This window comes from Cibotium barometz, chromosome 50 (assembly GCF_041138505.1).
Source record: "Cibotium barometz isolate CiBa-2024 chromosome 50, ASM4113850v1, whole genome shotgun sequence".
NCBI lineage: Eukaryota > Viridiplantae > Streptophyta > Polypodiopsida > Cyatheales > Cibotiaceae > Cibotium > Cibotium barometz.
The window spans coordinates 38,309,766-38,333,098 of record NC_141095.1 but is presented as its reverse complement, the minus strand read 5'-3'; the positions used below and the strand labels follow the sequence as shown (position 1 = coordinate 38,333,098).

General features: G+C 41.1%; 2 protein-coding genes across 4 annotated transcripts in view; both read left to right on the top strand.

Annotated features, from left to right (window-relative positions):
* LOC147610099 (paired amphipathic helix protein Sin3-like 1) overlaps nucleotides 1-11,814 on the top strand; it is a 30,359-nt gene extending 18,545 nt beyond the window's left edge. The window contains exon 4 of the mRNA XM_086787261.1: nucleotides 11,659-11,814. Coding sequence (XP_086643387.1) covers nucleotides 11,659-11,814 — 156 coding nt within the window. The remainder of the gene's footprint in view (nucleotides 1-11,658) is intronic.
* Nucleotides 11,815-11,971: 157 nt separating this feature from the next.
* LOC147610098 (paired amphipathic helix protein Sin3-like 4) lies at nucleotides 11,972-18,838 on the top strand. 3 transcript variants are annotated; one of them, XM_086786740.1, is made up of 14 exons: nucleotides 11,972-12,077; nucleotides 14,347-14,501; nucleotides 14,621-14,739; nucleotides 15,307-15,561; nucleotides 15,688-15,990; nucleotides 16,198-16,353; nucleotides 16,490-16,536; nucleotides 16,621-17,109; nucleotides 17,312-17,412; nucleotides 17,522-17,660; nucleotides 17,843-17,986; nucleotides 18,080-18,240; nucleotides 18,311-18,401; nucleotides 18,519-18,838. In XM_086786740.1, exons 2-14 carry the CDS (start codon nucleotides 14,380-14,382, stop codon nucleotides 18,684-18,686), a joined length of 2,295 nt encoding a protein of 764 aa, XP_086642866.1. In that variant the 5' UTR covers nucleotides 11,972-12,077; nucleotides 14,347-14,379; the 3' UTR covers nucleotides 18,687-18,838. The 3 variants fall into 3 exon arrangements, with proteins under 3 accessions (XP_086642866.1, XP_086642865.1, XP_086642867.1); XM_086786739.1 differs by lacking the exon at nucleotides 11,972-12,077 and having other exon boundaries at nucleotides 13,745-14,501; XM_086786741.1 differs by lacking the exons at nucleotides 11,972-12,077; nucleotides 17,843-17,986 and having other exon boundaries at nucleotides 13,745-14,501.
* Nucleotides 18,839-23,333: the final 4,495 nt, after the last annotated feature.

Here is a 23,333-nt window from a genome sequence, read left to right as displayed (position 1 = left end):
TGCAATCCCTCAATTTAAAAACCATTGTGAAAAGCTTGATTTAAGTATTTTCAAGTATTTAATTCTTCTTTGAACAATTTATTAGAAGAATTTAAAGATGTTTTTTTGGAAACATTTCCAAAAGGTTTACCTTTCGATAGAGGGATGTCACATGCACTCTGCACTATAGTGCATGGTGACAAACTAGCTCATCATCGTCAGTGCAACATTGTACAGTATTAGTTCCATTCAGGATGATATTTGTTGTATGCCGTGACCCCATTGTAATCCTTAGTCCAAGATAAGTCAGGCACGAACTACATAGGTCATTCTCAGCCATGGCAAGTCAGTCAGTCAGTCTAAGTACCTTAACCCACTTAGAGAGATGCATTCATGCATATACTGTCACCATCAGTAGAAACCTTAGGGTTTGCATTAGAAAGCATCTTGCATATTGCACATCATTCATGCATAGCATCTAGACCATTGCAAGAACCCCATATATCATCTAGTATTTATCAGGATATTTACTAGGATTTTTTTGGTATTTTTTCCATCATTTTCAGCATTTTATACACATTTATGCATTTATGATTAGACATGAGCAATTGGCTAGCTCAGTATAGCCAGCTGATTAGCTCCATGTGTCCATATAAATAGAGTCCTTGCATAATCATTCTCTCATTCCATCATATTCAGCCAGCCAACAGCATTCAGGCGCATCAGATGTCAGCCTTGCATTCAGGCGCATCAGATGTCAGCCTTGCATTCAGGCACATCAGATGTGAGCCTTGCATTCAGGTGCATCAGATGTGAGCCTTGCATTCAGGTGCATCAGATGTGAGCCTTGCATTCATCTCAGTCCTATATGTTTTGGAGAAGTGTGTCATCCTACAGCTAGAGGAGCATCAACGCTTGCGCATTCAGCCCTCCACCAAACACAACAGTTCTCAGCATTCAGCCACAGCAAACCTTGTGTTTTCTGCATCCATACAGTTTTTAGCATTCATCTTATCATCGTTTTGCTCCAGCCACTTGGTGAAGGTAAAACGTAGCATTCATATTCATTCACAGTATTCATACTAAGTCTAGAACAGTCCCAAACAACCCCTCTCTCAGCCCTAGCTTTGCATCCCTCCCTCATTCCATTGGGAAGAGTACATAGGCTCGAGATTGGACATCTTTGGTATTTCTACAACACAGTGTACAGTTCAGCCCAACACTTGGTCTTCAGAGGTCTTGCATTTGGCTTATCGTTAGTCACACCGTCAGTCTCTTTAAAGATAATAAAGCAAATACTATCTCGGTAACGCGATAGGGGGCCCTTCATCAGTGTGGGTAATTTGGGACCCCATATGGTGTACAGTTCTCATCTCTCTCTCACATCTCTTTAAAGTTTTAAGTCTTAAAGTGGATTGCTAAACTTGCGAAACTCAGGATACAAAAGATGGTGTGAGCATTTGTGTGACAGGATCCTCCAATATGAATACTTCCACTCATGTTACATTGGTATCAGATTTAGCTTGTCCACACACATTGTATCCTAGCATGAGGGCATCCTTGGATGGTCAGATTGCATTTCGGCACAACCACCAACTTCAAAGCATCATGTCTTCAGAGGAGAGTACCCATCATGTCTACAAAGGAGAGTACCCATCAACCGGAAGAAGTCTACAAAGGAGAGTACCCATCAGCCGTAAGAAGTCTCCTGTGAAGGAGACCTTGCTCTTCCGACTACAGCACACACCATAGCTCTTCTTAGAGCTCAGAATCAGCTGCTCATGGATTGTCTCCAACTCTTGGAGGTAGCAGCAGCACGTCCTCCTCCGCCTCCAGTAGAGCCGCCGACTACATCTCCCTCTTCTTTCTGTGAAACGGAACAACAAAGAAGAGAAGATGAGGCCCAAAGAAGATAAGAAAAAGCAGAAGCAGAAGCAGAAGCAAGAAAACAACAGGAAAAAGCAGAAAGACGGGACTATGAGAAAGCCCAATGCAAGATTGACGAAGACTGGCATCAGGCTGAACGCGCCACCGCTTGGGAGAACCAACGAGAGCTCGATCAAGAACTTATGTCACTCGAGCACCAAAGGGAAAAAAAGGAGGCCATTCACCTTAGATATACCAGCACCTCTATTCAGCATCCCTCGCCTCACGTGCCACCAGCCACACAGCAGGTCAGCATCAATTACTATCATTTGCAGTCAACCAAATTTCAACAAGTATGATGGTAAGTGTGATGTAACGCACAGAAGCTCTGGGAGTCTTCTTTCAGCCCTAAACACCACTGAGAACATGCTAAGGCAAAAACGCAAACAGAAGGGAGAGTAGAGAGAGAGAGATATGCTGGAAATTCAGTATATTCTTATGGTACAAAAGGTACCCTTATCTACAGCCATAGGCTGCTTTACATAAAAGGTGGTAAACACCAAAACAATCCTAGTTCTTGGGGGAGTGAATGATCCATCCATGAGCACTATTGCCTATTTATAGGCCTCTTGAACAATGGAAGATTGGCAATTTTCTCCATAAAACGCATCCACGACCTGTAAGTGTCACGCATGTTGTGAGTGATGCCATACTCAAGAGTACCTCGGATGTACCTATGTACCCTCATCCCTTCCTTCCAATGACTCTCTCGTGGCTTGTTGGAAAACCTACTCAACACACCAACTGTGAAGCTGATATCAAGTCTAGTGTTAGTGAGAAAAATCAAACTCCCCACCAACTTCCTGTACTTCCTAATTTCAACAAGTGATGAAGAATCCTCTACAAAAAGCTTCACGTTCACTTTCCTTTGTATAGACACAAGCTTGTCGTTTGTCATCCCAAATACTTTAAGAATCTCCTAAGCATACTTTTGCTGTGAAATGAGGCTTTTACTTTACTCTTGCATGACCTTGATCCCCAAACAAGAATGCATAAGACCCAAGTCTATCATCTCAAACTCATGGCTCATCATATCCATTGTCTGCTGGATCATCTCTTTATTGTCGTCACACCTGAAGTGTTTAAGTCATCTACACACAAGACAACCAAAACAATCTTGTCGTGCCTTTTTAGAACATACAAGTTAGCATAAGAAATACTTCTTATAAACCCAATCTTTTTGAAAAATTGGTCTATCCTGTGATACCATGCCCTTGGGGCCTGTTTCAATCCGTACAATGCCTTCTTTAGCTTGCAAACTTTGTTTTCTGATCTGGACATCTCAAAACCTGGTGGCTAAGCTACATATACCTCCTCGTTGAGATGGCCATTTAGAAATGTTGATTTAACATCCATGTGAAAGATTGGCCATTTTTTGTGAGCAGCCAACGCAAGTACCGCCCTGATAGTTGTCATGCTGGTTGTGGGAGCAAAGGTTTCATCAAAGTCAAAACCCTATACTTGTGCAAATCCCTTTGCAACCAACCTAGCTTTGTATTTTTCAAGTGAGCCATCAGCCTTATACTTAGCTTTCCAAAAAGCCTGATACTTAGCTTTCCAAACCCATTTGGTACTAATTACCTTTCTGTTTGGTGGTCGGTCATCAACTAGCTCCCATGTGTTGTTCTTTATGATGCTGTCATACTCAAACTACATCACGGTTTTCCACTTTGGATTTGCTAAGGCTTCATCCATGGTGGCTAGCTCCTTCACTGTTCCCATTATCTCAGCCACCATCAAGGCCATATTGACAATGAGATCAAATGCTCTTTTATGCTCCTCTATTCTCCTTGATCTGTGTGGTCCATCTGCTAAAGATTCTGGCTTCTCAGGTATTGGATTACGCTCATCAAAGAGCTGTTGTGCCCACTTTGGAAGTGTCTATTTTTCCACAAGCTTATGCCACTCTTTGAACTTGCTAAAAGCTTCAACCTTATCCTGAAGGAAACCAACATAAAGTAAGAAGATCTCCCTAATACAGTAGTGGATATTTTACCACAAAGATCAACCTGTACCAGCTCTAGAGGAGTCTTTGCCCGATTGCTGCTTTCCTGTGGAAATGCCTTGCGTTGTTGCTTGCCCATCATGCAAGCTTCACATGGTTCTCGCAATTCTGAAAATGTAAGAAAATTAGCTACCATACCCTTTTTCTGTATCTCCTTTAGCACTACAAATCCAATGTGACCAAATTACTCGTGCTAAAGCTTGCTTGTGCCCTTTAGTACTGCAAATCCAATGTGACCAAATTACTCGTGCCAAAGCTTGCTTGTGCTCTTATTTGTAGACAATGTAAGGGCACTCATCTCGTAGATATTGCTGCACCTTACTCCTTTACGGACTACCTTTCCAACAGCATCTAGAATTTCTACTTCAGTTTTCTTGAAGCGTACTTCAAGCCCACGATCTGTCTCATCGCAGCACAACTGATAGTAGATTTCTCTTTATTTGGCGTACATAGAGCACATCTGACAGCTTCTTCTCTTCACCTGTAGCTACCAGAAAAGATATGGTTCGAGACCCTTCGGTTGGACATTTAGCATTATTCCCAACAACAACACTAATGGGTTCCTGTAGAGGCTTCCAGGAACTATACTAGCCCTTCTTACTGGTCACGTGCTAAGATGCTCCACTATCCAAAATCCATGAATCACCAACAACTAGATCCTGAGCATATGAGCATACCTCTTTAATGGCAACTCAAAGTTCAAGCTCAGTCTTGACATTGTTGATGAGATTGACACCTTTTCCTTCCATAAAGACTTCAAGGTGTCGTTCTTCTCGTCAGCATGCTTCTTCTACAGTCTTTAACAGTGTGACCCTTCTTGTCACAATAATAGTAGCTCCCTTGAAACTACTTCTTCTTTGGCTTCTTCTTCTTCTTCTCATCAAAAGATGCCACGCCTTTACCTTTAGCATTGCATCACCACCATCGCGAGTCTTCAGCCACATCTCCTCCTCAAGTAACATAACACTAAATTCTTCAAATGATAAAGGTGGTACTCTAATCCGAGTGTTTAGTGATGTAGCCAATCCATCATACTTCTATGGAGGAATTTAGATGCACCTCCGGGCCAACTCCTCATCACTAGTGTGTGTAATCCCTACAGCAGCCATTTGATCTCACAGATTTGTTATCTGCGAGATAAATTCTTCAGTAGCTTCTCCTCTTTATTTCGTAAATAGCAAGCTGATTCTCCAGGTTTTGAATCCTGGTTTGATTCCAAGTCTCATACTAATTTCTCATTATTGTCACCCATGCTATAAGTGTTGCCATACTCAAGAGTACCTCTGACGTACCTAAATACCCTCATCCCTTCCTTCCAATGACTCTCCTATCGCTTGTTGGAAAACCTACTCAGCACACCAATTGTGAAGTTGATATCAAGTCTAGTTTTAGTGAGAAAAATCAAACTCCCCGCCAACTTCCTATACTTCCTAATTTCAACAAGTGATGAAGAGATTCTCTACAAAAAGCTTCACATTCACTTCACTTTGTGTAGAGACAAAGCTTCACGTTCACTTCACTTTGTGTAGACACAAGCTTGTAGTTTGTCATCCCAAATGCTTTGAGAATCTCCCAAGCATACTTTTGCTGTGAAATGAAGCTTTTACCTGACTCTTGCCAGACCTCAATTCCCAAACAAGAATACATAAGACCCCAATCTGTCATCTTAAACTCATGGCTCAGCATATCCATTGTTTGCTAGATCATCTCTTCATTGTCACCTGAAACGTTTAAGTCATCTACATACAAGACAACCAAAACAATCTTGCCATGCCGTTTTAGAACATACAAGTTAGCATCAGAAGCACTTCTTATAAAACCAATCTTTTTGAGAAATTGGTATATCCTATGATACCATGCCCTTGGTGCATGTTTGAGCAGCCCGTACAATGCCTTCTTCAGCCTGCAAACTTTGTTTTCTAATCTAGACATCTCAAAACCTGGTAGTTGAGCTATACCTCCTCCTTGAGATGGCCATTTAGAAATGTCGATTTGACATCCATGTGAAAGGCTAGCCACTTTTTGTGAGTAGCCAAGGCAAGTACCGCCTTGATAGTTATCATGCGGGCTATGGGAGCAAAGGTTTCATCAAATTTGAAATAGGCTGATTTGACATCCATGTGAAAGACTGGCCACTTTTTTTGAGCAACCAAGGCAAGTACCACCCCCCTGATAATTATCATGCGGGCTGTGGGAGCAAAGGTTTCATCAAATTCAAAACCCTCTACTTATGCAAGTCCCTATGCAACCTACCTAGCTTTGTATTTTTCAAGTGAGCCTTTAGCCTTATACTTAGCTTTCCAAACCCATTTGGTACCAATTATCTTTATGTTTGGTACTAGCTCCTAGGTGTTGTTCTTTATGATGTTGTCATACTCAGACTACATCATCACGGCCTTCAGCCTTATACTTAGCTTTCCAAACCCATTTGGTACCAGTTATCTTTATGTTTGGTACTAGCTCCTAGGTGTTGTTCTTTATGATGTTGTCATACTCAGACTACATCATCACGGCTTTCCACTTTGGATTTGCTAAGGCTTCATCCAAGGTGAGTGGCTCCTTCATTGTTCCCACTATCTCAGCCACATCAAGGCCATATTGACAATGAGATCAGATGCTTTTTTTGCTCCTCTATTCTCCTTGATCTACGTGGTCCATCTGCTGAAGATTCTAACTTCTCAGGTACTGGATTACGCTCATCAAAGAGTTGTTCTGCTCACTTTGGAAGTTTCTTTCATTGTGGTACAGCAGAAGAGCAGGCTGTTGTGATGTTTGAGAGCCTTCATCCTCTGAAATCTCCTCCTCTTTGAGATGAAATTTGATTGGTGGGTGGGTGGACTAGTGTGGACGGACCTCCTTCCTCCACTAAGTGTGATTGTTCTTCAAATACCACATCTTGGTTGGCCACTATCTTCTTTGCCTCTATATCATAGAGCTAATATGCATTCAACTCTTGACTATATCCAAGGAAATATACACTTCTTGATTTTGGCATCTAGCTTAGTCCTAGATGCATCTAGAATATTCACATAACATTCACAGCCAAATGTTCTAAAATGAGAAACTAAAGGTGTCTTACCAGAGTAGGCCTCTTGAGGTATAACATCCTTGAGTGCCTTTGTGTATCAAGGACATAAACTGCTGTGTTGAGTGCTTCAGCCCAAAATGTATTGGGCAAACCCTTTGCCTTCAACATGCATCGAGCCATCTCCATGACAGTTTGATTGTGACATTTTACAACACCATTTTGTAGAGGTGTGTGAGTAGTGGTGAGTTAGAGCTTGATGCCATTCTCCTTTTGCACTTGTTGTCAAATTGCATTGAAAGGAATTCTCCTCCTCGATCTATACGAAACTTCTTCACATTCTTTCCTGTCTCAATTTTCATAAGCTTATGCCACTGTTTGAACTTGCCAAAAGCTTCAACCTTATCTCAAAGAAGGAAATAAACCCACATATTCCTACTATAAATGTCGACTAATAGTATAAAGTAAGAAGATTCCCCTAATGCAGTAATAGACATTTCACCACAAAGATCAGCATGTACCAGCTCTAGAGGAGTCTTTTCCCGATTGCTGCTCCTCCTCTTTGAGAGGAAATTTGATTGGTGGGTTAAGCTCATGGTGGACTAGTGTGGATGGACCTCCTTCCTCCATTAAGTGTGATTGTTCTTCAAATACCACATCTTGGTTGGCCACTATCTTCTTTGCCTCTATATCATAGAGCTGATATGCATTCAACTCTTGACTATATCCAAAGAAATATACACTTCTTGATTTTGGCATCTAGCTTGGTCCTAGATGCATCTGGAATATTCACATAACATTCACAGCCAAATGTTCTAAAATGAGAAACTAAAGGTTTCTTACGAGAGTAGGCCTCTTGAGGTATAACATCCTTAAGTGCCTTTGTGTAGCTCTAATCGAGGACATAAACTGCTATGTTGAGTGCTTCAGCCCAAAATGTATTGGGCAAACCCTTAGCCTTCAACATGCATCGAGCCATCTCCATGACAGTTTGATTGACGTTTTACAACACCATTTTGCAGAGGTGTGTGAGTAGTGGTGAGTTAGCGCTTGATGCCATTCTCCTTACACTTGTTGTCAAATTGCGTTGAAAGGAATTCTCCTCCTTGATCTGTACGAAACTTCTTCACATTCTTTCCTGTCTCATTTTCCACAAGCTTATGCCACTGTTTGAACTTGCCAAAAGCTTCAGCCTTATCCCGAAGGGAAATAAACCCACATCTTCCTTCTACTAATAGCATAAAGTAAGAAGATCCCCCTAATGCAGTAATAGACATTTTACCACAAAGATCAGCATGTACCAGCTCTAGAGGAGTCTTTTCTCGATTGCTTCTTTCCTGTGGAAATGCCTTGCGTTGTTGCTTGCCCATCATGCAAGCTTCACATGGTTCCTGGAATTCTGAAAATACAGGCAAATTAGCTACCATACCCTTTTTCTACATCTTCTTTAAAGCACTACAAATCCAATGTGAGCAAATTACTCGTGCGTGCGTGCCAAAGCTTGCTTGTGCTCTTATCTTGCCAACAGCATCTAGAATTTTTGCTTCAGTTTTCTTGAAGCATACTTTAAGCCCACGATCTATCATTGCAGCAACATAACTGATATTAGCTTTCTCTTTATTCGGGGTACATAAAGCACATCTGACATCTTCTTCTCTTCACCTGTAGAGCTGCCACAAAATATATGGTTCCAGACCCTTCGGCTGCGCCTTCTCCATGCTTGCACAAGTGTAGCATCTGGCAAAAGCATGTTTGCAGGATTGTTGGGGTGTCGGGACTTCCCACTGGTTCGACATCCATTCCCAAAATAGTTTCTAGGATCTCATAAGAGTCTAGAATGGCATTGATTTTGAATTTCTAGAGAGTGTAGTTCCTCCCATCAAGCTTTCCTTTCATGAAGACAGATGGACGAATGCGCAAAACTCATGTAGCAGTAGCAACAGCAGCATTAGAGATAGAAGCCATCACTCCTAGGATTCTATGCAAAGAAAGAATAAACTTTATGCACTATTCCTACTAAGAGCACCTAAGCTCTGATACCATATAAGAATATGGCACAGCAGAAAGAGATAGCAAGACAAAGAACAATAGACAATGCAATAGATACACAATGGAGAGAATTCAAAAATTCTAAATATACCAAAGAGCTATAAATGATGGTGTTGTGCACCTATGTGCTCTCAAGTAGAGCTTAGATGGCGATCTAGATAGACTCTGGATGGAGGATGTACAAAGTGTAGAAGGGGGTGGATACTCACAAGTATTGGATGCCTTAGTTCATGGCAACCATGTCCATATATTGTATTGTAGGTGGTGTGATAGACGCATATACAATGAGGGCAGTTACATTGCATAGACACGGTCACCACCCGCGTATCCAGAATGCAGCCCACACAAACCACCACCCACTAATGATGGACCTGGTATCCGAGGAAATATTCCAGGGAATACTCCTCATACCATCACCTCGGGCCCCAGCTAATGCTGCTCGTACCCCTGACCATCTCCTAACCATCATCAATGGTCACAATAATGATCCCATCGCTGTCTAAGCCAGGGTTCCCACTAAAGAAATATGCACCATGGCTACTCCTCATAATGTGGGGACCTAATAAATGTGCATTATACATCAAAGTGAGGTACATGGGCATTCAGTGTATATTAACATAGAATGTCTCGATGCATGTGATGAGTCTTTCCTATTTTCAAGTCTATTTTCAAGGACTGGTTGCCTTTCCATATAAAAATGTGAAGAGTTTACCAATCATAAATCAACCTTACTTCTCTCATGGAAGGCCTTTCCTATTATCAAGTTTATTTTCAAGGATTGGTTACCTTTCCATATGTAAATATAAAGAGTTTACCACTCATGAATCAACCTTACTTCTCTCATGTAAGGCCTTTTGAGGATCATGGTGTAGGACTCTCTTCTTTGGAAATCCATAACCACAAATGTGTGATGGAAACTTAGTTTAAAGGTCTTAACCTTTGCATCTTGCAAGACTCCTAAGGGTTTGAATGTATTCCCATCAACAAGCTTAACCTACGAGTGGTGGGCTTCTCGAGGATTCCGAATAATCCGTGGTGATTATGCTGACACGAGTACCACCATCCAAGATTGCAGAGACCATAATTCCTTTATAAAGGATAGGTAATACGACATTCATTACGTCACTTTCAAGATAGTGTCCCAGGTTGTTCATGGAAACTTTGGGTTTTCCTTCGGTTTGGGTACAAAGGGAGAGTGCTCAATGTGGCACGGCTCATCCACCTCCTCTTTAGGTTCAGGTTCAGGTTCAGGTTCAGGTTCAGGTTCAGGTTCAGATGTGTGGGCTCTTGGGCTTACATTCATCCAATCAAATAAGTCTTTCCAAAGTTGAGAATTCCCTTGTAAAAGAGAACTTGAGACGACATGGACTTTCGAGGATAATTAAACATGCTATGTGTTGTAGGACATATTCACGCTCACTTATTTCATACTAACTATGAGGTGGGCTTGGAGCTACCAATGTGTAAGGGGAATCTACCCTAGGAGGCGGTGCCTCTGAAGGGGATGATATGGGATCATTGTCAATCACCTAGGAGGCAGTGCCTTTGAAGGGGATGATATGAAGTCATTGCTAATCACCTCAGAGAAAACATTATGGTGACTATGATGGCCCATGGAAGGCCAACTTTTTCCTCCCATTGAGTCCTCACTCATTGCATCTAACAATGTGCAGTATGGGTGAATTATTTCTATAGACAGAGGCTCCGGAACTAACTCTTTATGTGGTCTTTTAAGAATGGTCACACTAGTTATTCAATCAAGCCTTTGGGTGGTAGGCTTTGAGGTTGGTTTTGATTGGCTCTAGAGTAAGGTCTTGGATATTCTCTAATGGTGTCAGCGGTTCGTCCTTGACCTGTTGCTCAAGAATAGCTACATACACCTTTCTTTACAAGCTCTTGGGCTTATTTTATTAGCTCTCTCTTTGCGTTTCTTGGGAAGTTCTTCGTAATCAATGGGCTTCTTTTCTTTGATAAGAACACGTTTGAGTTGGAGATCACTCATTGTCTCTTGAAGGGAGGTAGTTTCAGAGCTCTTGTTTGAACTTCTTTCGATAGTCACCACGTGGTTTCCCTTAACAATTGATCATGTGTTACGTATTTATGTGCTCTTTATGATCTTCTTTTTTTGACCTCTAGTTCTAGTTCATTAGCCTTTTAAGATGCTATAGTCTTTGGGGCTTAGCTTTTTTAGGGGCTACATCCTTTGGGGCTTACGCCTAGTAGAACCTTGCTTTGAAGTGGAAGCTTGGGCTTTCTTCTTATTGGAGCCTTAGATGTTCCCTTGAATGCTTCATCTAGGGAATCGTACATCTCAAGCTACAAAATATATTTTTTTAAAAGAAAATATGTTTTTTTGCTAGGCTAACATCTCTAGGCTTGAGCTTGTAGACTTACGTCTCTAGGCTCACGTATGTAGGCTTGTCTGTGGACTCACAACCCTAGACTCGTGTTGTCTGTAGGCTCATGCCTTTTTGTATGAAATTATTATGTACTTTGACAATAAACACATAAGTGGGGCGGCCTAATCTAGGGTTGTCCTACTTGAGTTCTTTTATGCAATCCTAAAGCACTGCAATCTTTATAAATATTTTTTGGAAGACACTTTGAGACAGTTGTGTGTGGGATTATCCTTTGCAAATTCATAATGATGCTCACATCTCTACTTTTGGTGCAGATTCATAATGATGCTCATATTGGGCATGAGAGTGAGCAAAAGCATTGTGCTATCAATGTGGATACAAATAAGGTAGATGAAGACCATAGGCAAGTGCAAGCAGGCATGGAAGAGATTTATGTAGAGCAAGGCAAGAAACTTAAGTTGAAGAAGTAGGGTGCAATGCTGCAATTTTGCTTCTCTCTAGAATGTTTGAATTGCTACACAAATATGTGTGGATTTTACATCATGTCTTGAGTCAATGTATGAAAATGTTGTATTACATACATGTTTTGTTCAGATGTGATGGTAAATTGTGGCTGGATGTAGGAATGCAGCCAAGTGAGGGATTACAACTACCATCATTTAAGTTGGAGAAGGAGGAGATATTCAAGGAAAGGGAGAATTGTACCCCAAGCTATTGCTTTTCAACAAAGAGTGTAAGAGGTTTACCTTTTTTAAGAGATTGTACAATTTTGTGTGAGGGAGATTGATATATATTCGAATACGCACACATACCCGCGTCATGTAGACCTGATGGCATCGAACATGGGTCCTCTCGTCGTTGGAACCCAACCGTCCTACCGACTCAACAACACACCACACCGTGGGCAAGAGATTGTACAATTTTATTGCAATGTGCCCAAAGGTTCAAATTGTAGCATGACCCTTGTGAAGACTATACATATAGCATCTATGGCGCAACTCTTCTTATCAATTGAAGCCCATGGTTCAGACCATAGTGGAAGGATCTGGAAGACCTGTTGATGTCCGTGGTGGTAGAGTCAAAAGCATAGGAATTAATCTCTGAGGATCAACAGATTCCATGAAGGGTGGAATAATGAGGTTTGTGATTCAGCCAAGACTGAGAGCGTTCTCTCTCTCTCTCTCTCTCTGGTAGATACATGAGCCTTCTTAGGTTGATTGTCACCTTGATTCGTGTCAAAAGACTTTGAGAAAAAGAAGAGACATTCCATTGAAATTTATGCAGGTGCACATCACGTGAAGGTTCAAACTTCTTTGGGATACCATTCTTTCTTTCATAGTTCAAAGCAAGAGAAGAAAGAGAATGTGGGTGAAGCATGTTCACCTCGGCCCTAATCTTTGGGCTAAGACCAGCTATAAATTTGGCCTTTCTCATTCACTCACTCTATGGCTTCTAGCTGAATAAGAGTATTTCAGAATTTGCCTATATACATCTGCACATTTTCTCTTTCAAGATGTCTAAGGTTATCCCACTGTTGCCTCACTCTAGCCTTATGTTATGGAGTAGGAAATTCTTTTTAATCATATGTTGAAAGACTTCCAAGAATGAGGGTTATACTCGGCATGCTTTGTTGCATTCCACCACAAAGCTGCACTATCCACACCAAATGGTTGCTTAAGTGGTTGCCACATCATGGGCTCTAAGAGTAGCTTCCACCATTCAACCGGGAGGGTCTTCCCCTCGTACACGGGGAGCAGACATCATCTTTTTCTTCTCTTACCACGGGAAACAATTTCTTTTAAATCCATCCTCTTCTCCCTTTCTTCATTCAATTGGGTTTGGACTAATTAGATTTGTTCAAGGATAGTAGGAGATTGCGGATTCCTCTCATGACAGGAGAAAAGAATATGAAGAAGAAGAAATAATGATATTACAAACTAACGGATAATAAAAATGAAAAAGCAGTTGATAATGTCTCCAAATTGCAAATTCTCAAGTTCATGAAGTGCGAATCAAGTAATTTTGTCGAGTGATAGCCCGAAAATCGACAAATGATAGTAAGAGTAGAAACACACCTTAAATGGAAGCCAAAAATTATTTTGTTGAAAAAGTCTCTAAGAAGATGACGTGTGTGTTGCTACTCGAGAATTAATGGGGTGGATACCAAGCTTCATCTTTCACTACTGTTTTTTTTAAAGCAAATTTTCAAAAACAAACTTTGGGACCTCCATTTGTGCCAATTAAAAATTTTAAGCTTGTTCAAGGCTTTTTTTTAATGTCTTAAAAGCCTTAAACTAAGGCTTTAATTGCCATTAGTAAAGGCTTTATAAGCCTTATATCTAAGGTTTAAGAGTAAGCCTTTAAAGCTTAAGGTTTTAAGCCTATAAGGCTTAATTCTTAAAAGACCGCTGGTGGGATGACTGAAAGATTTCGCAGCTTTGCCTTCTTCAAAGAATAGAAACTAGGCTTCTTCTCTCTCTCTCTCTCTCTCTCTCTCTCTCCCCTCTTCTCTTCTCTCTTCTCTCTCTCCTCTTCCGTGGGAGTGAATGTCACCATTGTGACTCAATCCTCTTTACATTCAATTACTTGATTAATCATCGATTATTATCCAACAATTGAGCTATTGATTGGGAGGGGTTCCATTTTATTAATCTAGTATCAAAGGCCTACCCCCCCATATAGGATATTGTTGTTGGTATCATACCATTGCTGCACATTTGAAACAAAATGCAAGGATATTACTGCCCCAAAAAAGCATCAGGCGCCATAGATGTGGCCCTTCCCATTACATGAGATAAGGCATCATTTCAACCCACACCTCCAATGACTGGAGTTGCAGTTTGCTTGAATTACATTACTGTGATCTTCTAAAATAACTGGAGTTATGACATTTGCAGCTCTTGCTGCCATGTGAAGTATGTAGATGATTGCTATTTTCTTCTTTCTTGTGTACTTGTTTCTAATGAGAATGCCAATTTACTTGCTTTCTTGTGGTGGCAAAGTATCAAAGATTAACGTCGAGCAATCGTACACCTATGGTAAAGTCAGTACTCAATGACAGCTATATTTCTGTAACATCTGGGAATAAGGATTACTCATTCAAGGGTGCATTCAAGAACCCATACGAGGAGGTCTTGTTTAGTTGTGAAGATGACAGGTTTGGGTTTTCTTTACAGTGCCTTGCCCAAAAAAGGGCAGGCTCATACAAAGACAAGCTCTATCTAAGCTTCCTTTATATGCCAAATAACTGGCACAGAACCTTGTAATGCCTTTCAGGTATGAGCTGGATATGCTTTTGGAGAGCACTGTTCGCACAATCAAACACATTGAGGGCATACTGGAGAGTATTCAAACTGTAGATGAGCCTTGGATTTGCATCAATGATTGTCTGTCAGGTAGAGTTATCCATCTGTGTGTTCATGACAACATGTTTCTATTTGAGGGCTTGTTGTTTGAAATCTGACTCTCAGTTTTTGAATTTTTAAGGAGCCTTTTCCACCCTGCCAAGAGCAACCCCCACATGCCATTGCATAAGAGAGAGAGATATTGGAGTAGTGCTAGCTTTTGTGTGTGCATGGGCAGCGGCAGTGGTGGCCGAAGGATGATTTTTGACAGGCTGGTTCACCTTTCAAAATGACGGGTTTAGTAGAAACAGAGCCTGTTTTTTCACATTTTACCTTATTTTTGGACGGTCGGAAAAAAAAAAGTGGCTGTTTTTTTGCGGCCGAAAAGCCTAAAAACGGGCACAACGCCCGTCAAAAAGCAGCCCTGCATGTGCATGCGTAGGCGCACATGTTTGTGTTTGAGTGACAGCTTTTTTGAGAAAAAGCATAGAAAAGAGGAATTGACATTATGCCTATGTGAGTGTATGTACTGTCATTTGTATGGGCATCCGGGCAGTGGAAAGGGAGATGTATCATGTAATGGCAGCTGCTAACATATTCTTCTGTTTGATGCCACAGTGAACAATCGACGCTGTATTGAGCAACTCTATGGTGTTCATGGGCTTGAGGTGATCCAGATGTTGCAGACAAATGCAGTTTCCACACTTCCAGTCATACTAGACAGACTCAAGCAAAAGCAAAAGGAATTGACCAAAGTCCGTGAAGGCATGAACAAAGTCTGGGGTATAGTATATGCTAAAAATCATCACAAGTCCTTAGATCAATGTGGCTTTTTATTCAAACAGCAAGATGTAGAGAACCTTAGTATCAAAGGTAAGCACTTACATTGCAACTCTGAACCTTGCCCCACTCTGACTCTTGCATGTATTTGATATGTTATGTTTAATATAGCCTCTTCTAGGAATTGAATTGAACCTGGAGTTCCAAATTAATTTTCAGCACTCTTGGCGGATATAAAGAAATGCAGCAAGGAAAAGAGACCAGAAGAGGATTTTCTTAGAACAATTTCAGTTGGAAACAGACCATCCTCCATGCCTGACATGGTATTTGATTTATCAGATGCACATGTGATGAAGGATATAAAGCAGATTATCAAACATTCCTCCAATCAAATGTGCAAAACCAAGGCACAATCAGACAAAGTTATGGAAACCTGGACAACATTTCTCAAATGCATGTTTGTTCCTGGTCAGTGTCATGCTGCAAAAGACGCACAAAAGGTCTTGGAGACGAAATCTAAAGGTATGCTATGTGATGAACTATGATGCTAGCTTAGGAGGTTCTGGCATGCTTGTTAATCAGAAGACATTAGCATTAGGAGGTTCTGGCATGCTTGCTAATCAGAAGAAGTTAGATGCGGTTCCAAAATTTGTTGGTATTATTAAGGTACTGGGTGTGCGATTTCTGGCAAAAGTGGTAATGCTGGAATGTTCACATCTTGAATTGAAGCTGAATCTGCTGCTAATTGGGGGATTACGGCTCAAAAGCTGCCATCACAGGGCATCAAGCAGTCAAAAAGCTCCCAAAAGCAAGCGAGAAGAACCATTGAAAATGAACCTCTTGGGGATATAACCACCATAAAGCAGATTCCAATCATGTTTGAAGGCAAGTCAGAGGCATTCTACTTAGTGACAACAAGCATGTCGTCTTGATTCACTTCTTTTATTCATGTTTGCAATAGCACTTGTATGCTGCACTTTTGGTAAAGCCATGAGACGTTTTTGCTGTGCTACCCTTTTAGATGGACTCTCAAAACTCTGTCGTGTTGGTAGCCAAGATGGGCACGAGGTAAGGTTCAAATTACGCTCTTTTCACATTGATGCAGGGAGTTTGAGACCTAGTTTGATTTCTACTTTTTTTACACAACTGCAGGTTATGCAGGCGAGGTCTGTGGAGGATAAAGGTTCAGGCTGCTTGTCAAATTTCAACTCTCCGAGTGATGGAAAGGATGGAGCAATGCAGAACAAAAGAGCGAAGAGGATAGAGGACATGACTCTCCCAGCTCTGAAAGTTGAGAGAGAACAAAAGGCACCCAAAGACAAGCAGCTTGGCTGTGCACAAGAAGACGGCGAATACTTCAGGAAAGCTGAAGAAGAGCAATATGCATGTGCTGAAGACAAGGGGGAAGAAAGCAAGCATCATTACACTGAAGGAAGTGAACATGAGGATCTCCAAATGAAAGGTGTTTGTTTGTCTTCAGATGAAGAGCAACCAGATATTGAAGATGAGGGTGAGGTGAAGGCTAATGAAATCAACTGCAAGCCTTTGGCAGTGCATGATCCTTCTGCAAGTGCCATACCGTGTCAAAGAAACATCTTCTATGGAGACACGAAGTTCTACATTCTCTTCAGGCTCTATCAGGTACAACAACATACGGATACCAAATGCCACATCAGAACCTGTAATTGACCCGTGCACATGCACACACATTTTCTCACATGAAAATTAGCTTGTTACTTTACTGCTGCGCACGCGCAATTGTATGGAGTCAGTGGTTCTTGGAATCCCCTAATTTATTGACCTACTGCTTATTAGAAGCACTTTTGATGCACCTATCCTGCAGATCCTTTATGACAGAATACTCTCTGCTAAAACTTATGCAAGGGCTGCAGAGCAGGAGTGGAAGACAACCAAAGATACTGTTCCTCCTGATCTATATGTAAGGTAGTCCCTGATCTTTTCTAATAATGCTCACTACCTTTAAAACCATTTGGAAGCAAGGACAGGTGCCATGTAGCTAGAAGAATTGACATAGATTTGATGTGTGGTGCAGCTTCTTACAAGAGCTCTATAACTTTCTAGATGGTTTGGAGGATAATGAGGAATTTGAGGATCATTGCCGTTCCATCCTTGGGAGGCAATCTTATGTTCTGTTTACGCTGAACAAGCTGATTTTCAACCTTGTCAAACAGGTGGGTCTGTTCATTTATTTTTCATGTGTTTCCAGTTCATGTCAAGTATACTGTCTCTAATTTTGCAGGCCGTACGTCTACAAAGTGGTGTGTCCTTTTATTAGTTTGCTGTTCTTGCAACTCCAAAGCAGGAGCAGGTTGATATCCATACATATAGCTCATTGTGTTAAAACATGCTGCAGCTTCAAACTATTGCATCTGATGAAATTTGTGACAAGCTGCTAGAGCTACATGCATATGAGAGGTCTCGCGGTGCTGGTATCATTGATAGCATGTACTATACAAATGCGTCTGTTCTTATGCACGATGCATTTAGGTTTGAGCATGTAAGTTTTGATCTCAAGTTTCCCACCAGAATTTTAAGCTTTTCCCTCAAGCTGTGGCTGACAAAGGGATGCCTGGCTTGTCTGTTGTCATAGGCCTCAGACACTAACCAGATAACGGTCCAGCTCATTGAGACTGAAACACAGAGTTGTGAGGTGGTTGCAAGGTCCTTGGGATCAGATTTCTCCAAATACTTAGAAGGATATATACTCTCAGACCCAGACATCGAATCTACACCACCAGTATTTCTTGCTAGGTCGATCTCTCATGTCCCTGTGCGTCACCACTCTGGATAGAAACCAACCCTTTCAAGGTGTCATTTGCAGGAACAAGAGGAGCTTCTTCTGCAACGAATCAGAAAGCACAACACACACCATCAATGGGTTGGTGTGTAAAATGTCTTGTGCCACATACAAGGTTGGTTGTTCTGTTATGCTTCCATGTGAGCCCCATTTCTCATGGTAGCCTGCCTTATTATTTTCCATGAAGAAAATAACCTTCTCTTTGCTGTTGCTGTCATGCACCTGGTCGAAGATTTCTTATGCACAGGATACAGAAGATACTTTCTGTCGATACAGAAGGAAGGTGTCTTACGTTCAGAGTAGAGAAGATATCTCTGTGCATACAGACAAAAACGATGAACTAATGAATGTCTTGCAACAAGAACAGCAACGGACCTGGTCTTCCAGAAGGATGCAATGATCCTATCTATGGGTCAAACACCACGAGTGTGAATAACTCATCAGAAACCATGACCATCTGAAGTACATCTCTGATACTCTCAAAAATGACACACCCTTTAACACAACTTTCAATAAGAGTATGTCCTTTAATACAGCTCATTATATGCCTGATTAAAGCATAATCACCCTTTCAAATTAGGAGAAATTTACTATATACAGAAGCAAAGGGAGCATGCATGTAAGGCTCCTGAAAAAACCGGTGCACCTGCCGTGTCGTACATTTATGGCTCTTGAAAACCTATTGCACCCTGCCATGTGCTGTATATCAAACTGACAAGACTAAAGGAGTCATAGTTACAAATAGGTCCAACTCCAATTCCATTGAGCCATTTGCAAGGATTTGAGGAGGCTTCCATTGCAAGACCCTCGAGGGTTATCGAGAAAATCAGGCAATATTATGAGTTGATATCTGTGTGTAATCAATAGAGAGAAGTGTAGAAATGTTTCTGGAAGCACGAAGACAATCCAACCACACAGCCTCACATGAGTATGTATCCCCAAATTTCTCCAAGGAAACCATTATAACACTCGACTTTGCTAAGTAGAACACAGAAGTGTGTGTTTGAGAGGCCGCCTTGGCAGGGTATTTTGCTGCCTTGAGAGAGCACAGACACCCATTTTGTGCATTTATATGATGAACTTGGTGCAACATTCAGATGAGGAGCAGGTCCAAGAAGCTCATGGCCTACTGCTCTTCTCTACTGGCATGCATGAGAGTCCTTGATTATGAAAGGCCACATGCTAGGGACCATATCAAAGGTATTAGGACAGTAGTTTCAAGCTTTTGGTCAAGTGAGATGCAACTCATTTTGAAACCCAGGCAACACTAGAATAGTCTAGGTTCTTAGAGAAAGTAAACCTCCAAAGTCTGTTTCCTCTTCAATTCAACACACAAGCAGGCTTAAGAGAGAACATAATTCTACTCAAATTTCTCCCCTTTTTGAAAGATATAAAAGACATAATTCTATTCAAATTTCTCCCCTTTTTGAAAGACATAAAGGGAGTGTTTACCGTACCTACATTGCATGTACCTCCCTAAGCTAGGTCATGAATATCTGGTTAGGGAACATAAGGTTAAAGAGCTGGGAGCATCTGGAGTACGAGTGTACGGTGGATCCTTTAATCAAGATTTACTCATGGTAGATTAAAAGGATTTTATGTTATAAAAGTATATGACAAAGGTGATTGAATCACTCAACATGAATGCTCAATGATAGCCCCACACCTCATTGACAAAAGCATAGGCATGCAGTAATTTTACACTAGTCAATGAAGTTAGAAGATTAGCACTAACACAAGGTTTGACTTTTTGAGATAAACATGGTCTGTAGATCAATCATGGACAAGTCTTTTCTCTCTCACACCACCAATCTTTTCTCTCTCACACCACCAACTACTTGGGTGGTTACAATGAGGTATTGCATGGGATGCATGGTGGTGAGTTATCATATTTTGTGAATCCATAGGAAATTACACTCAAATTTGATTTATGCAAGGTGATGGTTATGATATTTTTCAAATCCATAGGAAATTACACTCAAATTTCATTTATGCACGGTGCTGAGCTATGATATTTTGTGAATCCATGGGAAATTACACTGAAATTTGATTTATTAGGAGGTCTTGATTGGTGAACCAATGTCACCAAAGTCTGAAACCTTTAATCTGGGGAGAGGTATCTACACAATGTCCTAGATGTCAAATTCTTGTTAGTGGGATTTCCATAGATGCCTAAGTGCAGTAACCACCATTTTAATTTGTGCAGATCAAACATCATCTTGGCTCTTGCTAGTCCCAATCCCAAAAAGAACCTCACCACATCGATGAAGGATTTTGGGGAATTTTGTTCATTGTAAGAGATGGCTAACCTGGTGATGACACACAGTGATTGTTTTGGAGCAAGTGTTTTATGCACTCTCTCTTGAATCTATAACTGGAGGTGGGCAGGCAAGCAAGGGAACGATTGGGTCCAGTCGTGTGTGAGAGACAAATGCAGTAATTGAATGGATTGGAAGAGTGTTTAGACAATAGAGCTTGGTCCTCTGGGCAAAAGAAAAACCCTAAATTTTCATGACCAAAACAAAAGAGTTAAGGTTCCCAACAATTATCACAGAAAAATACATAAACATAAGCTTCCCAATAATGGTGGCTTTTGAGGCCAACAATAGATAAACATCAAGCGTACCATTGAAGAAAAATTATTGTCTTTGCATAAGTTATCATTGACCAGACTTATAAGGTGTAACATTATATTACAATTGATTATAATTGTTCAAGACAAGAGCTTAGCTTAGCCGATGTCAAAACAAGTGTCATTTGGTCTTGCCTTCAACCCACAAATGCAACTTCCCAATCTGAGTGTGCTCACCTGTCCATCGCACCCCACTTCTTTTTCACACAAGAATGCTTCATGTCTATGGGGGTGAAGGAAGAGATGGTCTATTTACCTCTTGGAGGCAAGAAGAGAATGGCCTTCACGATTGTTCTGTCTTACAAGGCATGGATGGAGAAGAAGCTAATGACAAGGAGAAGCCTACACTCAAAACTATTCAAGCAAGCAAACTATCTAGCATGCAAGAATCTAGTAGAATACAAGTAAGCAAAGAGAGTAGCAAGAGAGTAGGGAAGAGAGAGAGCTCACAAGTATTCTATTGTAAGGGAATGGATGCAAGCAAACTATCTAGCATGCAAGCAAGCAAACTATCTAGCATGCAAGAATCTAGTAGAATACAAGTAAGCAAAGAGAGTAGCAAGAGAGTAGGGAAGAGAGAGAGCTCACAAGTATTCTATTGTAAGGGAATGGATGACTTGCTTAATGTCAAAATTGACGTATATACAAATAAATGTGTCTTGCTTAGTACCAAAATTGATGTATATACAAATGACTGTCGAACAAAACTTAAAAATAGTATCCAGCCAATAGTTCTAGTCTTAAAGCAAGTATGTACATGAAGTTAGTGGCTTCCCTATTTTGCATTAAACTAAGGGTAAGGTTGCCACTGCCGTCTTACAAGAATTGGACTTCTGTTACATGCGCGGATAAGATGACAGGCAGGTGAAATCATGTTAATCTATGAAGTGGTTAACATACCCCCCTTCCTAATGGTGATCGCATCCTCGCATCTCACCAATCTTGGGTGGTGAAGATATATGTTTTGGAGAGGTATGGATGGTCGAAGATGAAGTCGATAAAGAAACCAATCCACGTGATCAGTGCATTTGGTTGGCCCATGAGGGTTGAAAATGTGGGAGCACATGTAATGTAATGTGGGAGTGAAAATGGTTGAGACAAGGCCTCATCTCTCCAAGGTTGTGAGTTGGTTGGGCATGTACACAGAAAGAGGACCCATGACTTTGGTTTACAAATTTATGCACCAAGACCACCTTCATTTGATTTCCAATAACCAATGGAAGGAGGTATTATCTGAGGCAACGGCTTCTAGCTTATGATTTTCTACATTTGCCTTAGTGATAAGGTTTTCTTTGTGTTAGAGGAGCTCTTGGTAAGCCATTTCTCTAGTCATTCTAGCATGGTTATACTCATCATGGGAATTTGGTCAAGGTCTTTGTTGACTCTCTAATATGCCTTTTTTAAGTGTGTCCTTCCAACGGGGTTTCATCCAAGGTGATGATTTCGAGCTTATGAATTTTTGCATATGCCTTGGTGATGAGGTTTTCTTTGTGTTGGAGGAGCTCTTGGTAGGTTGTTTCTCTAGCCGTCCACTTGGCCATAGCCTGGTTATACTCTCATCATGGGGAATCTCATTAGGCTTCTTTGGGGTTAGCTTTATTAACCACTTCCAGTAGTTGTTCATGCACTTCACGTGCCATGGTTGCCTCTGGCTACCTCATGCTTCGCTCCTTCTAATTCCTTGCATTGTAGGTGCCCACGCGCGGAGGGCATCCATGTCTCGCTTTTGAGAGTTGGACAACTCCTCTTGGGTAGCATCGGCTACTACAAGCTCGTTTTAAAGCTTTTGGACTTCTTTTTTTACTTTTGTAAGCCCAGCTTCTAATATGGTTACATTCTCATCCATGTATTGCTTGTGAGAGTTGGAGAGATCCTCTTGGGTGTGTGCCTCAGCTCTTACTACGAGCTTGTTTTGAAGCTTCTAGAATTCTCTTTTTATTTTTCTGACCTCAGCTTCTAACATGGTTACTTTCTCATTTGCATCCTAAAGATGTTGATGGGAATGGCTTAACTTCTAACACTCTTCTTGGATAAACTCATCCCAACACTTCAATTGTTGGGAATGGTTGAACTTCCGGTGCTCTTCTTGGATAAACTCATCTTGACACTTCAGTTCCTATTGTTGACAATGGTTAAACTTTCCATGCTCCTCTTGGATAAACTCGTCTCGACACTTGAATTCATGTTGTTGCGGGAGTATGTGCTTTTTGGATGTGTTGACGGGCCACATGACTAATGAGCTCAACCTAGAAGCAGTTAGTGTTGTATCGGTTTTCGTGGTGCTTGGGTGAGTAAGCTAGGAGACCATTGGTGCATGCCTGCACCCTATGGAATAAGATGGTCAGTGAGGGACCAAACTTCCTTGAGCATTTGTCAGAGATATGCATGTGATAGGCCTAATGGTAGGAGGCCGAG

Coding starts and splice junctions, on each gene's coding strand:
- LOC147610098 (XM_086786740.1), top strand. CDS start 14,380: ATGGTAAAGTCAGTACTCAATGACAGCTATATTTCTGTAACATCTGGG. Junction 17,110..17,311: donor TTCTCTTCAGGCTCTATCAG/GTACAACAACAT, acceptor CCTATCCTGCAG/ATCCTTTATGACAGAATACT. Junction 17,987..18,079: donor ATGCATTTAGGTTTGAGCAT/GTAAGTTTTGAT, acceptor CTGTTGTCATAG/GCCTCAGACACTAACCAGAT.